This window comes from Dipodomys merriami, unplaced genomic scaffold, assembly GCF_024711535.1.
Source record: "Dipodomys merriami isolate MVZ:Mamm:240054 unplaced genomic scaffold, mDipMer1.0.p SCAF_30, whole genome shotgun sequence".
In the NCBI taxonomy this organism is placed as follows: Eukaryota; Metazoa; Chordata; class Mammalia; order Rodentia; family Heteromyidae; genus Dipodomys; species Dipodomys merriami.
Genome location: NW_027204493.1, coordinates 14,272,500 through 14,289,726, shown reverse-complemented (window position 1 = coordinate 14,289,726; position 17,227 = coordinate 14,272,500). Strand labels below are relative to the sequence as shown.

Below are 17,227 nucleotides of genomic sequence, written 5' to 3'. Positions count from 1 at the left end.
AGAGGTACTTGGCTTAAGTGGTGGAGAGCTAGCCTTAAGTAAATAAAGCTCAGGGGCAAGGCTCTGTGTTCAAGCCATAGGACTGGCACCAAGGTCTGGGAATGTGGCGTAGTGGTAGAGTGCTTGTCTAGCATGCATGAAACCCTGGGTTCAATTCCTTAGCACCACATACACAGAAAAAAACCAGAAGTGGTGCTGTGGCTCAAGTGGTTGAGTACTAGACTTAAGCAAAAGAAGCTCAGGGACAGTGCCCAGGCCCTGAGTTCACACCCCAAGACTGGAAAAAAAAAAAAAGAAAGAAAAGGACTGGCACCAAAAGACAAAAAAAAAATGGAATCAAAATTAAGAAAACCAAGAAACTATTGATATTTAAATCGGCCAAAGGACAACAAAAACTCACAAGGAGGAAGTGTTAGGAACACAGGATAAAGTCCATTGTTGTTAATAAAGAAATATAAAATAAATCATCTGTATAATCTGTTTCATAATTATAATTCTATTACATGCAAAATAACTTTTTATTTCAAATAACCTTTAGCCAGTAAGAAATGAGCATGATTATCTGATGCTAGTGTTGCAAAAACTTATAACTGTTTGGAAAAATGTTATAGCCATAATTGTGAAATTTACAATTTGCCTAAAAATTTGTCATGACCAAAATAATTGAATATATTAGTTTTTTTTTTAAATAACAGCAAAGGAAGCACACAAAACTAAGAAAATTCCACTTCCCCCTAGCCACTCAACTGAACCCTATATAAACTAAACCAAAAATAAAATAAAGAACAACCAGGAAGAGTCTTCTTCATCAGGTACCTTTCTTTCCAGGAGTGGCTTTCAATTCCCAAGAAATGATTTTTTTTTTGGTCGTTCCTGGGGCTTGAACTCTGGGCTTGGGTGCTGTCCCTGTGCTCTTCAGCTCAAGGTGTGCACTCTACCACTTGAGCCACAGTGCCACCTCCCCAAGAAATGATTTCTGAAGGGTGTATAGTTCCTCCTGCTTTTGAATAGGAAGCCCAAGAGAGTTGCTAAGCTGTAGGCCTCTGGGACTGGTGCTTATCCGTGTACATCACATTCTTGAGCTCACCTTTTCCAAGTCTAACCTGCTTGTGTTGCTATTAACTTTAAAGGCCGTGGACTGGTGTCCCTGGCAGTCTGAGGTCCTTGCTATTGGAGGAGGAATGAAGGACGGATGTCTGCACATTTTGGATATAAAGACTGGGACGAGCATCAAGACCCCAAGCACAAACTCACAGGTCAGTATCTCTTCTGTAGTCTACTTTCATCCCCACCTTCTAGAATCTTCTGAAAATGATTATAGAGCATAAAACCTAAGCACATCTCTCTTTACCTACTGACTCCATAAGAAATTTCAGTTCTCAAGAATTCCTTTTCTGTAAACTCTCTTAATCTGAGAGTCCTAAAGTTAATTTAACTTGTATTTTGCTTCTGTTTCAATTTTTGTTTTTCTTTCTTTTTCACCACTGTTTTGTAAAACTGGTCTTTTCTGTTCCTGGCCAGTGATGGAAAATCAAATAAACTAATCATTTGTAACACCTGATTTGCAGTCTTTGTCCTTTGTTGTTTTCTTAGAACAAGTAGAATTCCAATATTACCAGAACGCCAGCTGTGACTGGAGTATGTGCGTGGGCTGCAGGTGGGGGGGTGGGGAGAAGAGTTTAGACAGAGAATACTGTATAGAATCAACTTTAATAAATTCACAATGAATCAGAACTTGCTAAAATTTTGTATTTTATGGATATTATGGCAGATTTGTTCCCTAATCTGGCTACCTGAGACAAAGGCAATTGCAACAGGCCAAGGTTCTCCTAGCAATGACGTGGCTCTGTGGACCTGTCCCACTCTGTCCAGGTTGGCAGGGTTTTTTGGTAAGTAAATGTGTGAGTAAAATGCTGTGTCTCTATGGCAGAGTGAGCTGTCATTGGTGGGAAATACCATGAATGAGAGGTTTTCTATTTTGGGTTCTTTGGTGCACATGTTTCAATAGAGCAAAACGTCCTACACCCAACCTACCTCAGCTAATATATAGATGAGTGTTTCTGAATTTGATTTATTATCACTGAAAATTGTCCTTTCTTCTCACATATGTGTATGGAGTATAAAGTGATGACTTGGAAGATTTTTTATTTTTTTATTTTTTTTGGGTCCGGTCGTGGGCCTGAACTCTGGGCCTGGGCGCTGTCCCTCAGCTCTTCAGCTCAAGGCTAGCGCTCTACCACTTGAGCCACAGCGCCACTTCCGGCTTTTTTCTTTTTGCTTATATGGTGCTGAGGAATCTAACCCAGGGCCTCAGGCATGCAAGGCAAGTACTCTACCACTGAGCCACCTTCCCAGCCCCGACTTGGAAGATTTTTGAATTTGAGATTAGTGTTACACACGTTATTTGTAGAACATCTAGCCGTGTGGAAAATGGAGCAGGGAAAGGGTCATAGTTTGGAAGGCCTCTAGAAGTCACAAGGTTCCTCTATGAAAACTGCTAGTCTTTCTTTTTTCTCTCTTTCCTTTCTCTTTCTTTCATTCTTCTTCCTTTTCTTTCTCTTGCTTTTCTTTCCTTTTCCTTCCTTCTTTCCTTCCTCCCCCCTCCTTCCTCCCTCCTTTCCTTTCCCCTCGTCTCTCTCCCTTTCTCTCTCCCTTTCTCTCTCCTTCCTTTCTTTCTTCCTTTCTTTCTTTCTTTCTTTCTTTGTTCTTTCTTTCTTTCTTTCTTTCTTTCTTTCTTTCTTTCTTTCTTTGTTCTTTCTTTCTTTCTTTCTTTCTTTCTTTCTGTCTTTCTTTCTTTCTTTCTGTCTTTCTTTCTTTCTTTCTTTCTTTCTTTCTTTCTTTCTTTCTTTCTTTCTTACTTTCTTTCTTCTCCTTCCTTCCCTTCCTTCCTTCCTTCCTTCCTTCCTTCCTTTCTTTCTTTCTTTCTTTCTTTCTTTCTTTCTTTCTTTCTTTCTTTCTTTCTTTCTTTCTTTCTTTCATTCTTTCTCTCTCTTTCTTTCTTTCCTTTTCCCTTCCCTTTCTTTTGCTTCCCTTCTCCTTCCTTCCTTCCTTCTTTCCTTTTTCCTTCCTTCCCTCCCTTTCTCCTCTCTCTTTGTCTCTTTCCTTTCCTTTCCTTTTCTGAGTATCAGATCCATGGTTTTGTGTATACTAAGAATATGTTCTACCACTGTGATAATTTCCAAGCCCCATACTGCTGTCCTTTCTCAGTTTAATTTTATAAATTTTTATTGCGTCTTTCTGGATAGAAAGACACGTGATGAGGGAAGGATACCTGGACCTTGTCTGGAATGTTAAAGGGGCCCTGAGGTGAGTGAGCTTTTTCTTTCCCCATTCCTTGGAGACAGGAAGATGACAGAGCCCTTGCATCCAGTCTTTTACAGAAGTCTGGTAATATATCGCATCTTCCTTCTCTCTCTACTCAGCCTTGCCTGAGAATTTATGTATTCATTAATTATGTGAGCATTTATAAGGTGCCAGATACTTTTTAAGATGCAGGAGATACACAGGTAAACAAGAGAGATAGTGCCCTTAGAACCTATATGTTTATGAGATGAAGCATACAGAAAATAAACATATAAAAAATAAGGTAATGCTAATACTATGCCTCTCTTTGGAGGTTCTGAGAATGTTATTTGGCAATAAAACAGCCCAATAAGACACAGTTCTGGTCTCCTGTCAGACAGCCACACAATGTCCTTCATGCTCTTCAGTGTCCTCTGTGGTCTGCTATATAAGAATCCATACAACTCCTGATAGCTGTTTTGGTGGCTAGGCACAAGTGTAGGAGAACATGAGCTGTTTCTGCATTCCACTTTTTATTGTTACTGTTATTATTTTGACAGTACTTGTGTTTAGATTTAGGGTTTGGTGCTTTCTAGGCAGGTGTTCTACCACTTAAACCATGACCCCAGAAATTTACTGTTAATCAGAAGCCATGGAATTCCCAGGAGCTTTTGAGATTTGAGAAAGATTTGCAACCAAGCTTTAAACTCTATTTCTTTACAAGATAACAATTTTAGTAGTTGTTTAGGGCCTTACCTAGGTGGGGGTGTTGGAGAGATACTAAAATCATCTTCTGATACTTGGAATAAGAATATCAACACTGGCTCGGTAGTGTAGCAAACAATTGTAATCATAGCACTTGGGAGGTCAAAGGAGAATGATCATGTGTTGTGGTCAATTGGGTTATATAGTGTAGCAACAAACAAACATTCTTAGAGGTGTATTCTCCCCCTCCCCCCCCAGTATTATTAGAAAGGATTCCAAAGAATTCACTTAACTTTTTCTCATCTTAAAACATATGTAGTTGAGGGGCTGGGAAGGTGGCTCAGTGGTAGAGTGCTTGCCTTGCATGCATGAGGCCCTGGGTTTGATTCCTCAGCACCACATAAGCAAAAAGAAAAAAGCCGGAAGTGGCACTGTGGCTCAAGTGGTAGAGTGCTAGCCTTGAGCTGAAGAGATGAGGGACAGCGCCCAGGCCGAGTTCAGGCCCCACGACCGGATCCCCCCAAAAAATATGTAGTTGAGGAAATTATGGTTATTTTAGAGCTTGTAGGTACTCTGACACAGTAGTTCCTTTATTCTTATACAAAACAGGCCATATGGTCAGATAAGTGTGGAGCATAATTTTAATATAAGGTTTAGGAAAGTGAATTGCACAAAAGAGTGACATGCCTGAGACTTTCTGGCAGAATTTGATGGAAATGTTTGAGATTTCGAGAAAGAGAACTCTGAGTGGCAATTTTCTCCATAAACTCAGTACAGCAGATATATTAGTATTTTTTTCATAAGAGAATTTTGTGCCCGGTAATAGATAGAGGAAAGTAGCACAAAAGGGAGACTTCTCCTTTGTTTCCCTTTCTCAAGTGAACCTTTAAAATTAATAGCTATAATTAGATTTGTTGACCATATTTTCTTATCTATACATATTTCCTATTTCTAAAGATTTACTTCTTGCTTGTGATAAAAAATTTATGTCTCTGTGTTAGAGTGGTTAAAAGGAACAAGTTTCCTGGGTAGATCAACAAAATTAGATTCTTTAAAAAAATTTTATATATTTTTTTTATTGTAAAAATGCAAATTAGATTCTTAAAATGAGAAGAAACAAGGTTAAGATAACTTAAAAGGATTAGTGCAATTGTTCTCTATTCTTTTAAAAGAAGCTTCTTTTCCTTTAAAATTTAAATAAAAAAATAGTCAGTGGCTTCAATGGAAAAATAGATTTTTCTTTCTTCTTCTGGGATTGGAGTTTGATGTAGCAGACCACTGAACTGAATCCTAGCTCTGGCTCTTCCATTAATTAGATATGTGTTCTGTGCAAGGTTCTTGATGTCCCTAGCTCTTTCTTCATCTGTAAGATAAGAGAGCTGTGTTGTTTCTATGATCTAACCTTTATGTACCAACACACCTAAAGCCAATCTTATATCCTCTTTGATTTGTCTAGAGTGTATATGTGTGTGTGTGTATGTGTGTGTGTGTGTGTGTGTGTGTGTGTGTGTGTGTATATGTTGTGCACAAAGCAGAGCATTAGGTGTGAATGTGTGTAGATAGAAAAGCACCATATATCTAAGATACATCTTCTTCAGGAGTGAAGTAGTGTCTATACGCTCCTTTCTGTTGAAAATCTTGTAGTGTATATCATTATGTCACAAATTCCTGCTCTCAAATGAGTTGAAAGCAATACTGGTCTTAGGAAGAGATCACCACCTGTCTGGTTTAATTTTAGTACTGTCTCCAAATACCTTCCTACTCAAAAACATTTTTTGTCCCTCCTCTCTCCCACCCTCCAAGTCCAGCCTCCTGTTTTTCTATTTGGGCCTGGAGTTTTGATTGAAGTCCTTATTGGGTTAAACTAGGTTTTGCAATGCGTTTTCCACAGAACACTAGTGAGTCCTCTGCCACGTTCAAGTCAAAAGGACTATTTGGACAAGTCATCTAGAAACACTTGTGAATGTTTTGGAATCTCAACTCCAAAACATTTATTATGTATATAGCAGTCGTAAAGCAAAGAAGTCCTGAGAAAAGGAACCATGTTTAACGTCTCCTAATCTAGAGCTCTCTTTGTTTTTAATACCTAGTAACATTACATAAAGCTACTATGTTATTCTTTGGGACTAGTCAATAAAGGGAGGAAAATTTCTCCAGATTTTCATAAATGAAACTTTGTGGCGGAATTTTGGTGTCCTTTTGCATTAAGCTGCATGAGTTTATTTGGTTAGTTTTTAGGTCTCAAAGGGATGGCTTTTGGGGAAGGGATAGAATGGGTGGTAGGAATACAACAACGACATTTCTTTGGAGTTTATAGAAAGCAGAACTAATAACTGTTGGATGTGAATGATGGTGTCATCATCTGTGTCAGCTAAAAATTGTTTCCCAAAAGATATCCATGTAGAACTTATGAGTATGACTTTATTTAGTCAAAGGGTCTTTGAAAATATGATTAAGTGAAGGTTCTTGAGATGAGATCATGGCTCTAAGTTCAATGACATAATTTCTTGTATGAAACACAGAGACAAGGAGGTGATGTGACCATAGAGAAAGAGATAGGTGAAATGAGTTAAGGATGGCCAATATCTGCTAGAAACTGGGAGATAAGACTTCCCTGGAGCCTTCTCTGACTTCATCTCAGACTTGAAGAGAATCAGCTTCTGCTGTGTTTCGCCACCCAATTTCTGGTTGTTGATTGGTCAGCTGTAGGACATGAATAAGGGAAGAAGAGAAACCCTGAGCCAAACTTAGCCACTGGATAGTGATGCCTGGGTTAACCTGGCTAGCATTATAACCTGGCTAGCATTAATGAGCACCACTCTGAACCCATGGCTATTGGAAGCCTATATCCAGAGATATGATTCAGGCCTCACTTTAGGTCATCTCTAGTCTTTAGCATCAGCCTTGAAGGTGAAGTAAGAACTGCCTTCCTTCTCCCCTCAGGCCACAGAGGCAGAGTGCTGCACCTGGCATTGAGTCCTGACCAGACCCGTGTGTTTTCTGCTGCTGTGGATGGAACAGCCTATGTGTGGAAGTGTGACCAGTCACCCAGCTCTTCCTAGCTTCCAGTGTCTCCAGGAGCTCGTTAAGCAGGGGGCACCGTGAAGAGCTCTCCCGGTGTGCATGGCCACTCTCCTCACTCTCAGCATGCTGTATGTGCTTTCTTCCTGATGTATCTCCCATAGATTAACTGAGACTGATTTCTTCTCTCTGCTTTCTTCTGTCTCCATCCTCTTCTTTACCCCCACTTTTTCTTCTACCTTTCCTTCCTTCCTTCCTTCCTTCCTTCCTTCCTTCCTTCCTTCCTTCCTTCCTTCCTTCCTTCCTTCCTTCCTTCCTTCCTTCCCAATGTCCCTCAGCTCTTCAGCTCAAAGCACTCTACCACTTGAACCACAGTGCCACTTCTGGTTTTCTGACTGGTTTATTGGAGATGAGTCTCATGGACTTTCCTGCATGGGCTAGCTTTGGACTGTGATCCTCAGATCTCAGCCTTCTGTGTAGCTAGGATTTATAGGCATGAGCCACTGATGCCTGGATTTTTTTTTTTTGGTTGGTTGTGGGGCCTGAACTCTGGGCCTGGGTGCTGTCCCTCAGCTCTTCAGCTCAAGGCTAGCATTCTACCACTTGAGCCACACCGCCACTTCGGCCTTTTTTGCTTATTTGGTGCTGAGGAATCGAACCCAGGGCCTCATGCATGCAAGCCAGGCACTAACAGTGAGCCACCTTTCCAGCCCTCTTTTCTTTTTTTTTCTCATCTTTTCTTTTCCTTTCTTTCCTTCTTTTTGTGCCAGTCCTGGGGCTTGAACTTAGGGCCTGGGCACTGTCTTTGAGCTTCTTTGGCTCAAGAGTAGTGCTCTACCACTTGAGCCACTTACAGCCTTTTCTGACTAGTTTATTAGAGATAAGAGTCTCAGGGACTTTCCTGCCTGGGCTGGCTTTGAACCGTGATCATCACATCACAGCTTCTTGATTAGCTAGGATTATAGGCATGAGCCACTAGCACCCAACTCTAGCTCTTTCTTTTCATTGGTTCACAGTGAATCAATGAGTGACAATTCATATAAGTAAAGCACATAAATCCTAAGTGTATAGTTATGAAACTGTGTAACTACCATCTATACAAAGATATGAACATTTCTGGTATCCTAAAAGCATCTCTATCTTTGCCTGCTAGCAGGGAACTAGCATTTCATTAAATGGCCAAGCATTTAATTTGTTTTTTCTAGAAACAATTGCTATTATAGTGATTTTATATAATGATTGTAAATGTTTTTTTATAGTGAGTATTATATAGTGAACTCTACTATTCTGACCTTGATCAATGATGGATGAGAATTTTCGTATGCTACCCTCAAATGAATGGAATATTCTATGCAATATTCATATGTTGAGTCTATGTTGAACTGTAGTTTTTTTCTTTTTCTTTGATATTTATTATATGAATGTTATTCATTTTATCATGAGCGAATATTTGAGTTATTTCCAGTTTTGACTTTTAAGAGTAAAGCTTTGTGGGGCTGGGAAGGTGGCTCAGTGGTAGAGCGCTTGCCTTGCATGCATGAGGCCCTGGGTTTGATTCCTCAGCACCACATAAGCAAAAAGAAAAAAGCTGGAAGTGGCGCTGTGGCTCAAGTGGTAGAGCACTAGCCTTGAGCTGAAGAGCTGAGGGACAGCATCCAGGCCCAGAGTTCAGGCCCCATGACTGGACCCCCCCCCCCAAAAAAAAAAAAGAAGAAAGCTTTGTGTATTATCAAACACATCTTTGGTGGATAAAAGCACTTATTCCAGTGTGGCATATACTCAGGATGGAATTGCTAGATTAGAGGATGCTCACATGCACACACACACACTCACACACATATGTGTGTATATTGTATTGATAGATATGTATAATTTTGCCAAGAAAGAGAAACTACTTTGTACTTCTACTAGCAATGAATGAATTCAAAATTTGTAAAATATATTGCCACTGGGGGATATTCCATCCTTTTATTGTAGTTAAAATCCTAAGTAATTCAGGATTATAGTAGGTGTCTAGACTTATTATCCTGGTACCTGCCAGAGTATCTTGTAGAAGTCAGTACCAGATGTCACTTTCTATATGGGATTTCTCATCTCTGGCTGCATATTGGCATTGTTGGGGAGTTCATATAAAGATTATTTTGTCCTGGGACCTACCAAATAGCAATTCAATCAGAATCTCTAGATGGATTTTGGGCACTGCTAAATTTAAATAATCTGTTGAGTCTGTTGGGCAGCTATGTTTGAAGCCAGTGATTAGCATATTAACCAGTCTAAGCTGTGCTCCTTTCTTGTTAACATTTTTAAAAAAGAAACTGAATTCTAACCTGACTTATGAAATTGTAGCCACTTTGTATAACTATATAATAATAAAAAACTAATTCTACACCAGACTGATGTGTCTTATTAAATAGAACAAAAGCAAAACAACCCTTTATTGTTTTGCAGAACAGGAGTTTGAACTCAGAGCCTTGCACTTGCTATGTTGGCGCTCTATCACTTAAATCATTCTTCCTATCCTGCTTTTTGCTGATTAAATACAGACTGCTAAGAAACAAAGCTGACTTTGTATTGTATAATTTTCTTGTTTGGTCAAGCATTTAATTTGTTTCTTCTGGAACTTTAATATCTATTTCTTATTTGTGTTTACAAAATGCTGTTAGTCATTTCTGATTTGTTTCTCCCAGAGCCTAATTTTGGCATATAAATGAGACTAGAAAGTGTGAACATGTAACAACAACCTTTGAAGGGCAGACTTATTTCTTTTCTTCCTGAATGTTCTAGACTATCTAGAACATTCCCCACAGAATTGCCGATCCCCCTACCCCATGCTTGTTACTAAGCAGGACTGATCTATCCTGCTAGGTCTCATTGAGGTAGTGAGTAGTTGAGAGAGACATTCTCCCATCACTCAATGTATGAGTGACACTGGTGAAACTCCTTCCCCAATCTCCCCCTAGCATTATTCATAAAGTTGCTATGGATCCACCCATGAATGTTATAGGAAAGAAACAGGGTCAGGCATATGCATTTTTATTTGTGATAAAGTTAAGAAATGACAGCAAAGGAAATATAATTATTTAAGATACCCCCTTCATAGTCTTGATGATCCACTTGAGATAGTGCTTTGAGAGAAGCGTATAGACACCAGGTGCTCTTGGGTCCCCACATTTCCCATTCATGCCAAAGGCAGCGATGCCTCGGAAAGTGCCATGGCATAGCAGTGGGCCTCCAGAATCTCCCTGGGGAAGCAAAGAGGGTGGAGGTGCCACGGGATCAGGCTGGATTCTGACCATAGGCAAACCAGGAGGGTCTCTACAGCATTTACTAATAAAAAGACAAACCTCGACTTTACTGAAAATTAGTGCTCGAGAAAATAAAAAAATGTTAAGAAATGTTTAACTATTTTAAAAGTGATTCACTGTGTTCATTTATAAACCAGTGTAAGTTGAAGTTAAACTTGTTGTCTACCAATTTTGAGATTTGAGTCTCTGCTTTTAGAAAGGCAACCTTTCCTATTTGTTTCCTCAAAATACTTCATAAAGTAAGGAGTAAAATAGTCAAGTGAAAATGACACAATAATGCAAAGAATGAGAATTAGGTTTTCCAGTCCTTCTAGCAGATAAATGATCTTCTCAAAGAAACAAAATCAAATAGCCCCTTTGGAGTAAAAGTTGGTCTTAGGGGTATATGAAATGAAAAACCCTTGTGAGAACTTGAAGTCCTTTCATAGTCATTTTTTTGCTGCTTAGTATAGTGCTTGGTATTTTCAGAACGAGTCTCTTAGACTCTAAGGCAGGATGGCTGGCTAAGGTTCATGATGGAGAGGGCTCTGGGCAGGGCCTAGCCTCCAAGGATGATGTTGAATCTGAAGTCCAAAAGCAGGACATTTACGCTCCTGGGTTCTCTAATAGAGAATGTGAGAAAGTGGGTAAGGGAGGGAAAAGAAGAGAAAGTGGAAGGGTGCCGAAAACAAATGCCATCTTTTCCTACCATTTGGCTAGCCTTGGTCCTAAAGGTTGCTTGTGATTCCTGGATATGACAGAGACCTTCAACCTGGTTTGGTGGCTCCCAAACCAGGCACACTACACCTACCCAATAAAATTCTTTAAAATCTTTGGATCCTGGGGCTGGGAAGGTGGCTCAGTGGTAGAGTGCTTGCCTTGCATGCATGAGGCCCTGGGTTTGATTCCTCAGCACCACATAAGCAAAAAGAAAAAAAGCCGGGAGTAGTGCTGTGGCTCAAGTAGTAGAGCGCTAGCCTTGAGCTGAAGAGCTGAGGCCAGGCCCAGAGTTCAGGCCTCACGACTGGACCCTCCCACCCCCCCAAAAAAATCTTTGGATCCTAAAGAGAAATATGTCAGTACCCAGAGCTTAAAAATGTGTAGTGTTCCCCTCTGGACAGCATCTTTACAATGGAATAAAATTAAAAAAATTAAAAAAATGTGCAGTGTTTATTTTACTCTTGTCTTGAATCAGGGCCCTGTCTTTAATCCCTCCCTTTCTCTGGGCACCCTGTGATGGAGGCTGACATGTTCCCTGGTATGGTCCATGGGTAGGGGTTGTTTATGGGGTATCCAGCACAGTTCTAGCATGCTGTGGGTCCAATCTCAGGTCCTCAGCCATTCTGAGAATGGCAGGTTTTCAAACATGTCTAGGCTAGATGGACTTTCAGAATGATGCTCAGGCGGGATATGAGATCAAAGGCCTTTGAGCAATGCTGATTTCAGCTCTGCTTCATGCCTTTGTATTGTAGATACATATATGGTAATATGAAAAACAAGTATTTTTGGAAGTGGCTTTGTGGCTTAAGTGGTAGAGTGCTCGCCTTGAGCTGAAGAGCGCAGGGTCAGCGCCCAAGCCCAGAGTTCAAACCCCACGACCGACCAAAAAAAAAAAAAAGACAAGTATTTAAAAAAAAATATAAAACCAAGATGATGTAGTAAATCATGCACTCTCAGTCACCTTATTTTTAGTGACTCATTTAAGTTGAGCAAATTAATTAGAGTTTTTTTCTCAGACTTCTTTCAAGAAGCAAGGGAACCCTATTAAAGCTAATGCCAGGCCAAGATACAGCCTGACATTACTGGTCTGTATCTATATGTCTTACTCTTCACAGCTAATACATGGGATCATCTTATATTACTTACATTGCATATGTCTTTTCCACCACTGGGGCTTCCTGCACAAATCATATTCAATCCAATCACAGGATTAAAATTATAGTGCTGGTGATCATTGCAGATTTTCCTGCCTATGATGGTGATATTCACTTCTCTCAGAGTATCGGACATAGGTGACTTATTATTAGTTATGCCCCATCCTGCAACTTGACACTTGGTTCCTGCTTCTACATCAGCTCCCCGTTTAGGTAGATTCAGGATAGCCACATTTTTGGTAATTTTTGCTTTTCTGTTCAGCTGTGAGAAGACAAGCATAAAGAGTTAACAGAATGAGACAAATATTAACATTTTAGCATAAATTCTAGCCCAACAATCAGACCCCTTACATGAGTTTATATCGGTAGGGGCAATAAGGGAAGTTTTCCATGTAAGGGCCACATTGTAGGAGGTCCTGCAACTGGAGAAGACAATCGAAGGTACACACCTGTATAAGTTTCAGATCACCCTCATGTGTATCTGGATCAAAGCATGGATAGGGAAACTCTTTCTTAATGGACAGTTTCTGTTTTTCTGGCTCATTCTTGCTCATTGAGTGAGCCCCAAGAATGATCTCAGATGTCTTGGTCCTGGAATAGACATAAAAGTATTTACTGGGTTTATCTTTTACGTGCATTTGATGGTGTCATTTGTAAATGCTCTTTTGGAGAGCCTTTGTGTCTTGAAAGAAAATGTGTGCTCTAAAGGGTAAAAAGTAAGATGTTTAGAAATACATTATAATCATTGTTTTAGTACCCAAAGCTGGGTGCTTTATAAAGAAAAGAAGTTTCTTTTAGCTCTTGGAGCTGGAGTCTAAGAAAGGTATCAGTGTCTTTTTGGCTTCTGCTGAGGATCTCATATTGTGGCAATTCATGGCAGAAAATTAGAAGGGAAGTGGGTGGGTGTAGAGCAGGGAATTAATAGAAGCAAGAAAATGAACCAAAGAAGTTAAACTTGCTCTATAACAACCTGATCTCACAGTGACTATGTAACTCTCAAGCCTGTGTTCGACCCTTCACTATTAATCCCTCATGACTCATTTGCCTTTTAAAGAGCTCATTACCTTTAGTAGGGTCATATTGGATACCAGTATTCTAGCACATGAACCTTTGGGTAATGAACATATCCAAACCATGGTAATCACATTGTCACATCGACCAGCTTGTTTTATAAAAACTAAGTTCATTGATACACAAGATAATTTTATGGCAGCAAACCTGGTCTTGTGTTATCTACCATTCCCCTTCATCCTGTTTTGAGAATTAGGCCACAGATCACTCAATCTAGTATTACCAGAGATCTCAGTACTCTAGAGATAGAAGCAAAATGTTTATAGCTGGGGCTGGGAAGGTGGCTTAGTGGTAGAGTGCTTGCTTTGCATGCATGAGGCCCTGGGTTTTATTCCTCAGCACCACATAAACCGAAAAAGCTGGAAGTTGTGGCTCAAGTGGTAGAGCACTAGCCTTGAGCTGAAGAGCTAAGGGACAGCCCCCAGGTCCAGAGTTCAGGCCCCATGGCTGACAAAAAAAAAAAGAAAAAGAAAAAGAATGTTTTCTACCTAATATGTGTAAAATGGTTCATTGAGGTGATATTTGTTTTCTTGTGGTTCTGAGGCTGGAACCAAAGCCTTGTGCATGCTAAGCCAGTGCTCTAGCCCAGCACTTGGGATCTTTGTAAGAGAACAGCTAATTCATCATGAATGAGAAAACTTCCAGAAATAGATTGCTCACAAGAGCACCTATTTATGTCTTACAAAAGTGTGTGTTCATTGCAGAGATGGTGGCTTGAACAAGGGCCCCAAAGGTTTAATTTTTGTTAAAAAATATTCTTTGATGTATTAATGCAAAACACCCTGTTATCATTCAGGACCTATTATAGTTCATACTTCCTCATGGTCACACTTGCTTCTTTCCATTACAACAGCTGAGATTGAGATCACTTAAATCTATGCTTTCCAGTAGGGCTTACTCTGGATGCTCTATAAATCTGCATGGTCCAATAGAGTAGCCACTAGCCACATGTGGCTACTAAGGAGTTGAAATGTGGCTAGTGGCCACATTTACATTAGATTTGTAATTTTGTTTAGCTTAATTTAAATTTGCATAGCCACACCTGGCTATCCTATTGGATAGTCCAAATTTCTTCAAGGTGAAGAAAAGACCTAGCCTGGAAGAGGCTTCAAGGGTGTAACTGACGGGGACTAAAAGGGATGGCTGAAGGAATGAGGGTCATCCACTGAAGTGTAGGAGAAGGCATTGGAAATAAGTTTTCTCTACTTGAGGACTGTTCCCAGGCCCCTGAGGGAGTACACAACTTTGACCATTTTGTGTGTGCTAACCACTTTTCAGGCCATGAGCCCTGAGTGTCTAGAGGAGACTTTCAGAAGAGCTGTGGCTTCTTTCTGCTCTCTCCTTGGCCTTGTAATTTGGAGGCAGGTCTGGGCTTAAGTTTTTTTTAAGGTTGAAGTAAGTTGCCAGAGACCTTAGTGATCTGGAAATACATATGCATCTCCCATGGCTTAGTAAGATAGACTCTTTTTTTTTTTTATTATCAACCCAACTTAGAATATCTCTACAAATGAGTTTTAAAAGCCAAGCACTTACAGGACACAGTGGGCTGCAGTCAACACCCAGTCGTCTGCAATCAAAGCACCAGCACAGAACCTTTTCTTATGCAGTTTAATTAGGACCATGTAGGGTCTTGAATGAGGAATTACCTGATCTCCTCCAATGATTTGTACACAGCCATCTATTCAGTAGAAAAAGGCAAATCAGGTCAGTATCCACCCCAAAGAGCTCTTCATAAAGCTATGTTTCAAGAACAACTATGCCTAGGTGAGCTTTCCTTCCTTCCTTCCTTCCTTCCTTCCTTCCTTCCTTCCTTCCTTCCCTCTCTCCCTCCCTCCCTCCCTCCCTTTTTCCCTCCCTCCCTCCCTCCCTCCTTCCCTATCTCCCTCCCTCCCTCCCTCCCTCCTTCCCTCCCTCCCTCCCTCCCTCCCTCCCTCCTTCCCTATCTCCCTCCCTCCCTCCCTCCCTCCTTCCCTATCTCCCTTCCTTCCTTCCTTCCTTCCGGAGGGGAGAGAAAGAGAGACCTGATGAGGCCACTACTCTTTCTTTCTTGGAAGGTACAACTTGTTTTCATGACTTGAGTATCTTTTGGTTTGTTTACCCATTTTTACACTGTCTTTCTAAAGAATTTTTTGCTCTACATATCACCAGCAAGAAGCTGAAATGGTTCTGTTATCTTTTGAAAAGGAATTATAAATGAGAAATCTTTTTCTTCTAAAATAACTAAAGATGTATTTTCTTCTAAAACATTTTCCCCCTAAAATAATTATGTGGAATACAAATACAATGTCAGTCATGTTAAGCCTGGGAGAAAAATATCTTCTATTAGCATAGTAAGGTAATATTAACAAAAGTTCAGTGAAAATCTGTTGCATTTCATTTAGTGGTAATGTTTGGAAATGACAAGAGTCAGTCTTACCTTCAGAAATGAGCAGGAGAAATGTGATAATCAAGAGAGATGATGTCAGAAATGCATAAGAGTTCCTCATCATGGCTGGTGTCACTACATTAATCAACACCAAAATCTGCTTTTTGTTCTTGGTTGCTTCTACCTTTATACTTGAAAGGAAAGGATGTGGTTTCCTTTCTTCTCTTTCTTTTAAATTTCCAGGTTTCATACTAGAAAATGAAACAGAAGTGAGTAAGAGCAGTGAATTGGTGCCTGGTCGTTGGCACCAGCGCATCGCTTACTTTACTAGGCTCATTGAAGGGCAGGTTGTGATTCTGTCAGGTGCCCGGGAAGCCTCATGACCATCAGCACAGAGCACTTGAGACATCTCACTGAGATTTTGAAGACCTTCTCATCAGTGGCAATACAATCTTCAATACCCAAAGTTCAAGCCTTAAAATGGGTAACTAAGAAACTTTCTAGCTGTTTCTTTTAGTTTATATAAGAATTAATAGGCCAAGTGCAAGTAGAGATCAAGAAAGAGATTTATGTACCACGAGCTCTGTTGGGATTTTTTTTTAACTTCCCTGCTCTGTAGAGGAGGTTTATTGTGTTCCTACCTGGAATCTGTGATAGGTTTAGGGACATGGCATGGTGGGGTAGAGGCTGTTGGCCCTTTCAGCCCTCTGATTGTGTTTTCCCCAAATGTTTAGTACTGGGGCTGGGAAGGTGGCTCAGTGGTGGAGCGCTTGCCTTGCCTGCCTGAGGCCCTGGGTTCGATTCCTCAGCACCACATAAGCAAAATGAAAAAACCCGCAAGTGGCACTGTGGCTCAAGTGGTAGAGCTCTAGCCTTGAGCTGAAGAGCTGAGGGACAGCGCCCAGGCCCAGAGTTCAGGCCCCACAACCGGACCCAAAAAAACCCCCCAAAACAAAAAACAAAAACAAAAACAAAACAAAACTAAATGGTTAGTACTGTAATTCTAGATATTGTATCTAGAGTTTTCCCTTCCTCTCTCCCTTCCCTTTTCCCTCCCTCCCTCCCTCTCTCTTTTGCCCTCCCTTCCTCCTTCATCCTCTTCTTCTCTCCCTCCCCTTTCCCTTCCCTCTCTTCTTTCCTCTTTTCCCTCCCTCTCTTTCTCCCATCCTTCTGCCTCCCTTCTTTCTTCCTCTTTCTTTACACATTGAACAGAGAAGTAAAATGGGATTTAGATGTAGCTACTTTGTCCCAAACACTGGAGAAGAATCAAGCTCAGTCATGAGAGGCGCAGCATGGAGTGTGCTTTCCATTAGAAACGTGTGTAGCTCTTTTTCTGAGCTGAGGATGTGGTTCTTATTATGACACATTTATCCTATGGTCTGTTAGGATGTCTGATGTTGAAATAACCATCCCCATACTTAACACCCTGATGACTTCAGACCTAGTGGTTACTTTCTTGGAAGTCCTATGACTTTAAAAGGGAGCCCTGCTAAGACCCCTTAGTTTCCTTTTCCCAGATCTAGTGCATCAAAGGTTCATCATTTATAGTAATACAGTGGGATGCCAGCTCTGATTTTGGTGATCAATTTTGTGTAGACTTAAAAAAATTAAACACGTGCTAAGAA

The 17,227-nt window shown here is 40.5% G+C and overlaps 2 protein-coding genes across 2 annotated transcripts in view; one reads left to right on the top strand and one right to left on the bottom strand.

Moving 5' to 3' along the window:
- Cdc20b (cell division cycle 20B) overlaps positions 1 to 7,514 on the top strand; it is a 35,590-nt gene extending 28,076 nt beyond the window's left edge. The window contains exons 10-12 of the mRNA XM_070041170.1: positions 1,131 to 1,256; positions 1,772 to 1,889; positions 6,931 to 7,514. Of these exons, the coding sequence (XP_069897271.1) occupies positions 1,131 to 1,256; positions 1,772 to 1,889; positions 6,931 to 7,049 (363 nt within the window). The 3' untranslated portion in view covers positions 7,050 to 7,514. The remainder of the gene's footprint in view (positions 1 to 1,130; positions 1,257 to 1,771; positions 1,890 to 6,930) is intronic.
- Positions 7,515 to 10,025: 2,511 nt separating this feature from the next.
- On the bottom strand, positions 10,026 to 15,765 carry Gzma (granzyme A). The gene is made up of 5 exons (XM_070041169.1): positions 15,654 to 15,765; positions 14,771 to 14,915; positions 12,616 to 12,757; positions 12,159 to 12,428; positions 10,026 to 10,250 (listed from the first exon to the last, which is right to left on the bottom strand). Exons 1-5 carry the CDS (start codon positions 15,724 to 15,726, stop codon positions 10,089 to 10,091), a joined length of 792 nt encoding a protein of 263 aa, XP_069897270.1. The 5' UTR covers positions 15,727 to 15,765; the 3' UTR covers positions 10,026 to 10,088.
- Positions 15,766 to 17,227: the final 1,462 nt, after the last annotated feature.

Bases quoted from the DNA above. Each gene is read 5' to 3' on its own strand.
- Gzma (XM_070041169.1), bottom strand. From the start codon at position 15,726: ATGATGAGGAACTCTTATGCATTTCTGACATCATCTCTCTTGATTATC. The intron at 14,916-15,653 runs GTAAGACTGACT...TCTACTGAATAG, and splicing joins TCTCCTGCTCATTTCTGAAG to ATGGCTGTGTACAAATCATT. The intron at 10,251-12,158 runs GTAAGTAATATA...TTGCTTCCCCAG, and splicing joins GTGGAAAAGACATATGCAAT to GGAGATTCTGGAGGCCCACT.